This window comes from Sceloporus occidentalis, unplaced genomic scaffold (genome assembly GCF_023333645.1).
Source record: "Sceloporus occidentalis isolate IW3139 unplaced genomic scaffold, rSceOcc1.0.p SCAF_8, whole genome shotgun sequence".
Lineage (NCBI taxonomy): Eukaryota > Metazoa > Chordata > Lepidosauria > Squamata > Phrynosomatidae > Sceloporus > Sceloporus occidentalis.
Window position 1 is genome coordinate 53,394,182 of NW_028316988.1, and position 12,245 is coordinate 53,406,426.

Sequence of the window (12,245 nt, forward strand, 5' to 3'; positions counted from 1 at the left end):
AGTTTTGTAAGACATTTAGCCTTCTCTGTCAGAGAGCTCTGATGCCACAATAAACTACAATTCCTAGGATTCCCTAGCATTGAACCAGGGCAGTTAAAGCAGTCTAAAGCTGGGTTGTTTCTGCAATGTATTTTTGACCATTATTATAAATGTATGCATATTACCTGCACAGTGCTGTGATTGAATATATCTCATTTGCATTTAAGTCAAGTGTTCACATTCCAAATTGACTTCTGGAATATGCTAGAGTTCTGCTGGGCCTCCATGGAACAGTTTATGATGCTGCAATGGGGGAATAATGGATCCATCCAGTTGTAAACATCGACTGCATGAAACCTCCCTTTTTATTTGCATAATTTATAATGATATATCTTCTAATCTTATCAGGATAGAAGAGAAGTTTATTTTAAGGAGAGCTTGCACACAATATCTGCCTGCAGCATGTAGTCATAGTTGGTCAGTACATGTGTTCTACATGGCTCTCAATTTATCATGTCAACAGTAAGACCAAAAAACTTTGTCCATTATTCAGTGGGAACTAAATATACAGCACAGGATATTCCTTAGTTACAAGAACCTTCTACACATTTCCTACTCAGTTTGCCCTTGTAGACAGTTTGAACAAAAAGAGTACCCAGATGGGAGGACATTTTAAAAATCATTACTTAGAGGGGGGGACCTTTCATGTGTTATGGTTGTATGAATCCCTGTAAAAGATTAAGTGACAGAGCAAATATGTCATGTCAATTTTTCTATTTACAAATCAAGATGAAAATGAGTGAGTCACATCTATATATGAGTAGGATATCTAGCCAGGAGGCAGGAAGGATTAGTTCTCCTTCAGATGTAATTTTAATCCAAGCCAAAGAAGAACTTGAGGCTCATGCTCCCCAAACAAGAAGTGTGGATTTTCAAACCTTCACAACACATATTTAAACCTTCGGTGGATTATTTCTGCCAGCATTTCTAGGAAAATATAGGGCTGCAACTTTAATCAATTCATAGGTTGTATGAATCATTTTTTAAAAGCCTTGAACTGGTAATAAAGAGCTCTAGTTTAATCAGCTAGGTTATTTCGTTTAATGTGATTTTTAATGCAAGTACTTAAACAAAAATCTGCAGATAACGCAAGGTACATTTCCCACCTCTCAAATAATGACAATATCTCCTTTAAGTTAATGTACACTTATTCATAAATTGAAAATAAAACACAAAAAAACTCTTCAAATTAATTGGCTTCTCTGTTTGTTAAATGTTAAATATAATCAACAGGTATACCAGCTAAAAGTAATATTAACCAATTAATATTTCTTTAATTAAGTTGCAACTCTTAACCAAATTAACTAAGTCTGTAGAAAGAGCTATCTCGCTAGCAACCGTTATAATCTCTGTTACATTGTTTTCTTAAGCCTCTCTGTATTTTGAATGGACATTTGAAAAACAAAGCAAAAAAAATGAAAACTATAAATCTTGGGCTCAATAAAGGAGATGGTGGCCTCGTTCCTTCCTCCTCTTCCTGCTCTTTGTGATATTTAGAAAATAGGAAGATGGAAGAGTCATTGCAAACTTCAAAAATAGACCAAGCTGTTTATAGGAAATGATTTTATCTGTGGAAGCAAGATTACCAGGCAGGAAACTGTTAATAGTCAACATCAATAGCAGCAAAGGTAAAAAAAGAAGGGGAAGTTCCTCACTCTGAACTCATTGGGGCAATATCTGAGCCAGCTCTCAATTTCAGAGTTTCAACTCTTATTATTATGTCTGTTTCCACTTGCATCACATGAGTCAAAGTAGATAACAGCTTGGCAAAATCCTGGATCCAATCCCATAAAGTGGGCCCTTGGTATCTACTGGTACCTCCTCCGTGGATACTACAGATGCTCAAGTTACATTAAATACAGCATAATAAAATGTTGTCCCTTATTAAACATGGCAAAAGCAAAGTCTGCTTTTTAAAATTTGTTAATTTTTTTCTGAATATTTTCAAGCCATGGATGGTTGGATTCATGGATAAAGTATCTGTGGATACAGAGGGCCAGCTATATTTATTGATAGCATTATGGAGAATTGTAGGACTATGGGGCACTTGAAGCAGGACTCTGGCAGACAAAGGGAGTAGAAACATCATCCCTCCTGCCCCTGTTGATTCTGTACTGTAACTGCCTCTACCAAGAGTAATTTTTCTCCCAGGTGGGCATCCTTCTGGTTTCTCTAGCAAGGTAGGGAGAACTACTGTAAAAGTACTTGTGGTCTCTGCAATCCCTTCTGTGGGTCTACATGGCACACAACCAGGGTGCTACTCAGGATAAAACTCACTAACAGGGTTATAAGAAGTCAGTGGTGGAGTGTACCATCCAGATATACCCCTTCTGCTGACTTCATAACCATCACAGTCTTCTCCTTAGCTTCACAGAGCCTTTAGTCTTCTTCTAACAGTGCTTTGGTTTGAACTTTTTCCCATCCTCCCATCCATTCCCTTTGACATGTGGAGCCCAGTAATTGTTCCCTCTTTTATGCATTTGAAGAAGCAGAGTGTGTCTCCCTTAGACCTTCTCCTCTGAAATATTTATACCTTGATAGAGTTTCACAGCAAGCTTTCTTTGCCTATCTGACAGCCTGATTATTCTTTCCTCTGCTTTGAATTAGCAAAGGACTGGTATCTAAGACAACCCTGTGTGTGCTCTCTGGTGCTCTTCAGAGTATTTTTTTTTCTCCTTCTTACTTTCTCCAGTGCCAGATGCCCAACCCACTTGGTGCTTCCTATTTTTGCTCCTCTTCTGCTAATGTACCTGCAATTTCCGTGCCACCAAAAGAATTTAAATCTGTCCAAGATGAACATGAATCTTATTTCTTTTTACTGCAGTCTTTTTATTGGCTAATGAAAGGTGATTCTAGCTGTTTCTTCATCTATCATCTTGAAACAGGGCACTGGAGGAGAAGCCAACCCTTTGCCCTTTGAAGAGAAGGCAAGGAGCAGAAAGCATGCATACTTTTGATTAGTGTGACAAATCGATTAGGTTAGTTGCAGATTCAAATTAAATGGAGTTGAGTAGATGATCTTTTGTTCTCAGCACTTTCTATCTCACCACATTCCTAGGGACTAGTCCAGAAGGCAGAATGGACTCTATCACGTCAAGCACAAGGCTGGGGTATGGTTTTACAGCTTCCTGGGATAAAAAGAAATGCTGACAAATAAAAACACTGAACCTATCAGGAGTGAAAAATGCTGCTGTGCTACTTTTTGTAATGGTAAAAATATGACCCCTTACCTTGTATCATCTGAATGTTGAATGTTTGGGGGAAGGGTCATTTGCCATCCCAGAAGAAGAGAAAGATAAAAATCATGTTTCGCACTGAGGCACAAGGTAGAAGCAGGTGAGTAAGAGGGGTTATAAATCACTGTTCCATCTCACCTCTACTGTCTTTCAATGTTTCTTGGCCCATCCACCTCTTCAGGTCCAGGTAGGAATTTTGTTTCTCCTCACTTTACATTTCTATACCACTTCCTAGTGATCTAAACTCTCTCTGAGTGGTTTACAATGTGTTAGCCTATTGCCCCAAACATTGGGGCACACAACATTGTGGCTGCAGAACTGGCATTTAACCACTGCACCACCAGGCTCATTCAAGGGCTAATTCAACATGGTACTATGGGGAAATTGATGGGGCGGCAGGGAATTCAACATGTTCAGATTCCTGAAAATATATCAGTTGGAGTGAAACTAAATCAATAAACTCAGCTCTAGGGTCAAAGGTGCTTCACTCTTGCCATATTTTAGAGGAAGTAAAATTATAGCCACCTTGAGTACTGGGATGAAGACAGGGTATTAATAAACTTAATAATAATAATAATAATAATAATAATAATAATAATAATAATACCTGCCTCAACATACACTGCACTAAGCAGCCCTGCTGCAGATCAGAATTAAATAGTAAAGTGTACTTTAGGAGATTATCACACCAGCAAAAAAGATGGAAGTATAGCAGTATGCTCCCGACAATATAGCACTATAACATGAAGATAATCACACAACGTCACATGACGTCACAATTATCCTGTGAATAAAGAGGAATTATAGTGCCACTTTTTATTCACTGGGATTTTTCATGAATAAATAGTGGCACTAGAATGCCTCCTTCTTCACAGGATAATCAGGTGAAGATTGTGGAATAATCACAGTGTCATGTGACAATCTTTGTATTATCATGCTAAATTGATGGGAGTATACCACTATGCTCCTGTCTTTTTTGCCGGTGTGATAATCCCCTTAATTTAGCCATTAATTTCGTGTTTCTGTCATTTTATTCCAACTGGGTGGACAATGGGTCTTCTTCTTGTTGTGAAAGTGTAGGAAAGCATTAAAATTTTTAAAACATGGGTGTTCTCCCTTCAATGCAGATTAAAATGACATAGGTTATTCTGCCACTCAGACTAGTCCTTCCATTATACAGAGAGGAGCAACCTCATCCAAATAGACATGAGATTATTGGACTTTGTGTACAACTATGAGTGCCATTGATTGTACAATCTTCTTTGTTGCTGTGGGCCTTCAAGACATTTCTGACTTATGGTGACCTTAAGGTGAGCCTATCATGGGGTTTCTATGGCAAGATTTGTTCAGAAGGGGTTTCCCTTTGCCTTCCTCTAAGGCTGGGATAATATGACATAGCCTAGGTCATCCAGGGGATTTCCATGTCTGGGCAGGGATTCAAATTTTGCTCTCCAGAGCCCTAGTCCAGCACTCATAGAATCATAGAATCATAGAGCTGGAAGAGACCACTAGGGTCATCCAGTCCAACCCCCTGCCATGCAGGAACTCTCCGAGGGAGTGTGTTCTACTGTCAAACAGCCCTTACTGTCAGGAAGTTCCTCCTAATGTTGAGCTGGAATCTCTTTTCCTGTAGCTTGCATCCATTGTTCCAGGTCCTATTCTCTGGAGCAGCAGAAAACAAGCTTGCTCATACCACTCATACCACTACATCTCATAATCCCCTTGCTCCTCACCAAAAAGAAAAACAATAACCATTGTCTGGACACAAGGAGGAGGCATCAACAGATTTGGGGAGACAATCGGCAACAGACAATTGGCAAGGTCTCTAAAAGTACTCTTTTTGAAAAGCCCTAAAGGTGGGAGGGGAGAAACCCCAAACTTTTTAAAGAAGGCTAACCATGTTTATTGGCCACAGGAGGCTAACTAAGGCTGTATCTACACTACATAATCATATAGCAGTTTCATATTACTTTCCCTGTTGGATATTGTTCAACAGAATCCTGGGATTTGTAATTTGGAGGAATATCTAGAATTCTATTCCAGAGAACTCTGTTGTGTTCTCCTGAGCTTCAGCACTAGAACTATCTATTAGATAATATCAAGTCTCTCCCCAAATGACAAATTCCAGGATTTCATAGGATGGAGCCATAACTGCTGTCACTATGTAACACAGATATATGCTCAATGCTGGGCAATAAAAAAGACAACTGGTTAGGAGGTGGGATGAAATGGCATATTCTGGAGGACAGCAATAAAAAAAACCTCTCCACATTGCAATATTTTGTTGCAGTTCTCTTTTCTTCATTTCTAGCGCATATTTCTAGACACTCTGCTTTCTCATCCTCACCATGGTGTACACATGTGCCACGTGCAAGAGGTCTGTGCATCCCTGAGCATCTCCAAAGGATCGGATCCCTAAGCAGTTGGAAGGGTGAAGCTGCTTCATGAGAAAGTTGCAGCAAACTTCAATGACTTGTGAAAGCTGGAGGAGACAAGCTGCAGCCAGTAAGCTTTCAATGGTATCTTCTTTCAGTTCTAAGATACCTGTGTTTATATTAAAAATAACATATATAGACATAAAGAAATTATTATTTTTATGGGGGAGACATGTAACAGATCACATTGTGTTATCTGGTACAAATAGGCAACCTTGTTATACTAAGACTAACTCTTTGAAATTCTCCTTCTCCTCTTCCATTGTCTCAATGAAAACTGCCTTCCCTTAAAACTGTTATTAGGCTGCAAAGAAAAACATTCTTCGACACTAATAGCAACTTCCTTCAACCAAAGTAATAGCAGCTCTGGGGTTTATATGTATTTATTAGGACTGTATACCATGGTTCCAGTAAATATTCACCATCCCATCATTTTCTGTGAACATTGAGAAGGAAAGAGAGATTGTAGCACCTTTTACACTAACTGGGGCTGCATTTGCCACAACAAACTACAATTCCCAGAATCCCATAGCTCTGAGCCATGACAGTTAAGGTGGTGTCAAACTGGATTATTTTTGCAGTGTAAATGAAGCCTGGGAGAAAGATGTTTGTAGCATTAGCTTTCATAGATGGAAGAGTTTATCACACAAGCCCGCCTTTGCAGTGATCACACATGCTCATTTGGGAGCATGTCTCTTCAATAGTGCAACTAGGTCCTTGCGCTCTCTTCCGCATGCCTCCCTAACCCTGCCTTCCTGCCCTATATCCTACCCAGTGTGCCTATTGGTGATTTTTTTAACACAGTTCCAGAGGTATGCTAATATGTTGTTAAAAGGAAGAAAAAAGAAACTTTAAAAAATGTTTTAATAAAGGAAAACAACCTTCTTGGGAATAGCGAAGAGGAGGGGGACAGGAGGAGAGAAGGAGACACTGACACCATGTTGACTGCCCAATACCAGAACTGTAGTGCAAGGAACTTACTATATCTGAGGACTAATGCTACAGTGGCACATTTGGGAGTCTGTTGACAAGTTTTCCCTATCAATGACAAGGTGCACTCTAACAGCAATTGGGGGGAAGGGGCAAGGCAACAACAAGACAGAGATGGTGTTGTGTGATAAATATCACCAAAGGTGCTATTTTTCAACTTTAATAGCAGTTTCAAAAGCCACATGTAATAAAGTCCTGGGTCTGCATCATCAAATGTATCTGATAAAGTAGACTCAGGGCCTGAACAGACAGGCCAAAATAAAGCTGCTTTGGGTCAATTTGGGGGTATGCTGTTTAAATGAAATGCGCATCTTAAGAGGCCAGAAGCTGCACCAAAGCTGCACTCTAGTCCTTAGGACTGGAGCATGGCTTTAGCGCAACTTCCAGCCTCTTAGGGTGCATGCAGCATTTAAATAGCATACCTCCAAAGTAATCCAAAGCAGCTTTATTTTGGCTTGTCCGTTCAGGCCCCCAGTCTATGAAAGCTTACGCTACAAATTTCTTCCTCTGGGTTAGGCTCAAAGGTGCTAAAAGATCCCCCTGCATACTGATCCACAGCTATGAGACAGAGATGATACAGAAATAGGTCAATATGGATGTTACATTTCTATCCCATCTTTCCTCCAATGAGATAAAGTTGGCTTACAAAGCTGTCCTTACAACAATCCATGAGGTAAGTTTGAAAAAAAAAATACTAGCTCATGACCATCCAGTGAATTTCATGGCTCTGTAGGGACTTGCATCGACATCTCCCAAGTTTTAATGCAATCACTACAAGCCAATGAAAAGCACAATACAACTGTAAGTAGTATGTTTAGTGTCACACCCCACTTGGTTCTGAATGTCACCTCCTTCAAATCTCTGCCTGTAGATCTTTAATGAAATAGATGTTAAAAGTCAGTGCTGTGATCCAAACCATACCCTAGAATGCCATCTGCATAAAGAAGGAGACATAATTTTACCTGTGTAGGCATAACGCACAAGGTCTTTCAGTGCATCAGGATCCACACCTTCCATTTTTATTTCTTCTTGTTTTGCCTCACGGACATCATTGGTAAACATTGCAGCAAAATAGTCAGAGGCAGCACTCAAAACTAACCTAGGAAGAGATGGATTTTGTGAGCATCTACATCAGTAGCATCTACATCCTAATACTGAGGAAAGCATTAGCCTTATTGTGTTTCCTGTCTCATTTGTTTTGTTTTTAAAATGGTGCATTGTGCACATGGAATAACATTTCTTTGGTCTATGATTGGAATTGTATGCAGTCACAAAAAAAGAGTGATTAAGTAATTTAATATTCTCCCAGAGAGCTGTTTTGCTTCACTGGCAACATGAAATCTTTCTTACCAGTTCAACCTTCCTATTTTGAGTAAGCAGTGCAAATATATTTTTGAAACAGATGACTGGTAGGATCAGCTGGAAAAAAATTCAACTCATTTTTGCATAGGAATTTTCCAACACCCACAAATTTCTTCATAAAGTAAATGCAAATTATTTGAGAATAGCAAAGGCGAAATCAAAATTTCATCCATCCAGGCAGAGGACTTTGAATGCTTACGTCTTAAGAGTCTGGAATTGAATTTCTGTTCATAAACCATGTCATTTTGTGGTGTTGAATTAGTTTGCTGCCTCTTTTTTTATACAAAGCTCCTCACCTTTTACGAGCTATAGCTAAATTAGGTTAGTGCAAATTGGTGGAAATTTCGTTCCATTTGTTTTATAAATAATTTAACAAGAACGTACAAAGTACAAAGCAGTGAGATGGAAAATAGTTTTAAAAACCACGTCATGATCTTGCAACAACAGCACTGGTTTCCAGTTTATTTATTATTATTATTATTATTGAATTACTTTTTATTTCAGTTTTTTTAGAAAAAATAATTTAAAATTTCATATACAAACAATACGTGGATACGCATAGATGTTTGAAGTGGCTTCCAGTTTATTTCTGAGCAAAACTCAAAATGCTGGCTTTGCTCTACAAAGTCCTAAACAGCTTGGGCCAGGATATCAGAAAGATTTCTCCTCCCATATCACCCTGACTGACATTAGATATCTTCATGCACCTTGCTGCGTGTCTCATCATCTGTTGTGGTGTTCTGAAACACAAAGGCCACCATGCTATGGTTCTCTGGGTCCCCCTCCACTCCTGATCATTTGGATGTGACCCTTTTGAGACATCTACATCGGCACTACATTGAGGCATCTACATTGTAGAAATAATGCAGTTTGACACTGCTTTAACTGCCATGGCTCCATCCTATCGAATCCTGGGATTTGTCATTTTGTGAGGCACCAACACCCTTTGGCAGAGAAGGTTAAAAACTTTGTAAAACTACAAACCCCAGGATTCCATAGAATGGAGTTACAGCACCTGAAGTAGGGTCAAACTGCATTATTTCTACAGTGCAGATGCACCCCTGAATCATCAACACAGGCATGGGAATTTACTCCTGCCCAGGGACATAGCCAAGGGGGGGGGTTCTTGGAGTCTGGACCCCCCCTTCCATTAGAAAAATGAATGGTGTGTGTTGCTGTGCCGCCGCACCCAAGCCCCATTATAATGGTGGCACTTAGTCTGGACCCCCCCTTCCTAAAATCCTAGCTACGTCCCTGTCCTGCCTATATCAGGGACTCCTGGGACATTTTTAAAGAACACTTCCTGCCCTGGGTTTTTTAAGTCTCAGCTAGTCCTAGAAAATCATGAGAAAATAGACTGAGACAGGAGGTGGATCATTATGCATATTTTTTTAAAAATCCCAATAAGTACAGTTACATCCACCTGCCAAATCCCAGGTTCTTTAGTCAGTTTGGATGAGCCCTTATTTCCATGCTGTCCATGGCAGGTAATATGCTTTATGTGCTTTAAAAACCACATTTCATGTTCTTGCAAGAACCACACTGGTTTTCAATTTGTTTCTGAGCAAAATTGAAGATGCTGACTTTGACCTACAAAGCTCTAAATGACTTGGGCCAGGATTTGTGAAAGACTGCATCCTCCCACAGATTTTTTTTTTTGGGGGGGTGGGGGGGGAGACAAAAACACTATGTAACTGGTCAAAAAAGCACTTACCTGTGAGCAGGAATCTTGTGATCTCCAGCAATGAGGAGAACATCACAGAGTTGTTTCTGCTGAAGATAATTCTCCATCTTGCGGAACGTTTGCTCTGCATGATTTGCAGAATGGAAATATTCATCAGATCCATTGTTATTCACTTCTGTAGGAGGGCAGCAGCTGCTTATTGATAGCCTGTGGGAGATGAAATGAGTTCACTTGCATGGTAAGAACCGGTCTATGGAAATGACAAAGTGCCCAAAAAGTCTGAGAATAAAGAAAGCAAATGAATGAAATTCAACTAGAACTAATGCAGGGGTTGGTGTGGAGGGGGTGTTTGCTTGCTTGTTTCTATGTTGGATCACACTTCTGGGATTTCTGCCAAATGATGCTTCATTCCTGTCTTTAGAATTTAACATGTGCGCAATATAGTGGGGTTTTAAAAATGAATTAAAAAGCTTTATCAAGCTGAGATGTCATGAAATTAGGCCAAGAGTTTAGTCAAGTATATCATATAGGACACTGCAGTCTCCAGGTTTGTGTAATGATCATCACTTTTCAGTGATGTGAAGGTGTTGTGCTTGTACCACCATCTCCAATTGTGATACCTGGCTATGCAAAAATTATAAACTTGGAAGACACCAGTGCATTCTTCATCATATTTTAAAACCCTTTTGAAGCTTTCAATGTCAAATTAGCCAGACCACATGCTGGTTCTCAGCAGTTTAAATAATGTCACCATCCCATTCCCCTGTACCAGATTTGAAGCAGCCATAGACTAAATAGACTTTCCCAATCCTAACATGCTTCCTCATTTATGTTTCTTCGGTTATGAAATTTCCGGTGCTGGGTCAGGACTAATCCTAAGAGGAAAATCAATCCAGGGTGCAGTAAAGAAATCATCATATGTACACAGCCAGAAGGATTTGCTTTAGTTGGCTAAGAAAGCATGACTACCATTTCCATTTCCTTTCCTATTTTCAGTCAAAATGAGTTATCTTCAGTGCCAGCATTGCAATGCCCTGTGCATTTCAAGCCAAGCCGCCAACTAGGCTGCTGCATTAAAAGATAAATATGGGCAACAGAGCTCAAAAACTGGAACTATTAGGCAAATAACTTTACAAATTACTGGCACTGCGTTTCAGGCAGAAGATGACAGTGTGCTAGTCGCAGAATTCATCCAGAAGACAGAAATGTCTCAGGAGTGACCTCCATAATCCAGTTTGGTGCGATTATTTTTAAAAATTGAGTCAAAATGACTCTGTTCCATCTGGTGAGTTTTTTGTGGGTTTTTTTTCTGATGGTTTGCTATGTTCTTGTCCTGTGGCAAAACTTTCCAAAATGATTATTGGCTTGCTTTACTTGGAGAATCATGACAAGCTGATCTGTTTCTGGACCACTTTGTATTCTCATGTTCCCATTTTTGTGCCCAAAACTGCTGCCTCCCTTCTGTTCACTGATTCATCATCTTTTCTCTGTTCCAATCAGTGTGCCAGTCTACACATGTCTATTCAGAGGTAAGCCTTCTTGCTTGCAATGGGACTTATTTTTTAAAAGTAAAATAAATAAATTGTGTTACAAATGGAAAATAATTTTGCGGGGTTTGATGTTCTCAGTGAAAGTGGACTTTTGATATCTCCTGAGACTTTTTGTAAGAAGACATGCATCTTTCCAAGAAAATTTGCACATTTCCAAGGCATGTCAGGCATTTCAGAGGAATGAACTGAGTAGAAATCAATGTGCACTTTATCAAATGCAAATAAAAATACACACAATCATATTTGTATCAAGGGGGAAATGCATGCATTAGGGACAATGTGTAAATGAATATGCACAGCAGGAAAAACGCATTAACATGTGCATAATATTTCATGCAAAAAAGAACCAAAATATTAAAAATAGAAGAACACACAAGTAAACAAGTAAAAACCTCAGCAGAATTAATTCATCAGCTGAATCGAATCAGACTGTTACAGTAGGGGCTCTGCAGACAGCCCCAAAGGAGCAGCCTCCAGACCAGGGCCACAGCAACCACATGCCGCAGCCCCAATCTGGCCTTTCCAGGGCGCAATAGCCATGGCTTTGCAGCACTCCTTTGGTGCTGTGTCATGCAAATTCAGTGCGTCGTGCAGTGCAGAGCGTGGTGTCATGCCACCTAGGGGCAGAGCTGGAATGTACTAGTCTTTAAGGCCGGTCTGCACAGGGCCATAATGGGATGTTAAGAGCCAGCAATAAAACTTAACATAAAAGTAAAACAAACATTAAGTCCTGGATGCCCACCAGAAGAAGATGCTATCAACCTGGCATCAAGCTTTTATTAATGGTGAGGATTTCCCTTGAGAGAGAATTCCACAGCCAAAGGAGCAGCACTACAGCCAAAGTTTTCCTCTTCACATGATTGTGAGCATAGCACCCAGAGAAGACAATCTGAAAATCTTAAATCTTCATGCTGGAAAACAATAACTTACTCCAAGGTAATGTGTATCA

General features: G+C 39.7%; 1 protein-coding gene across 1 annotated transcript in view; it reads right to left on the reverse strand.

Annotated features, from left to right (window-relative positions):
* Positions 1–12,245, reverse strand: part of LOC149308926 (kelch-like protein 4) — a 58,540-nt gene that overhangs the window by 18,296 nt on the left and 27,999 nt on the right. The window contains exons 3-5 of the mRNA XM_089536705.1: positions 9,777–9,953; positions 7,663–7,799; positions 5,623–5,819 (exon numbers count right to left, since the gene is read on the reverse strand). Coding sequence (XP_089392831.1) covers positions 5,623–5,819; positions 7,663–7,799; positions 9,777–9,953 — 511 coding nt within the window. The remainder of the gene's footprint in view (positions 1–5,622; positions 5,820–7,662; positions 7,800–9,776; positions 9,954–12,245) is intronic.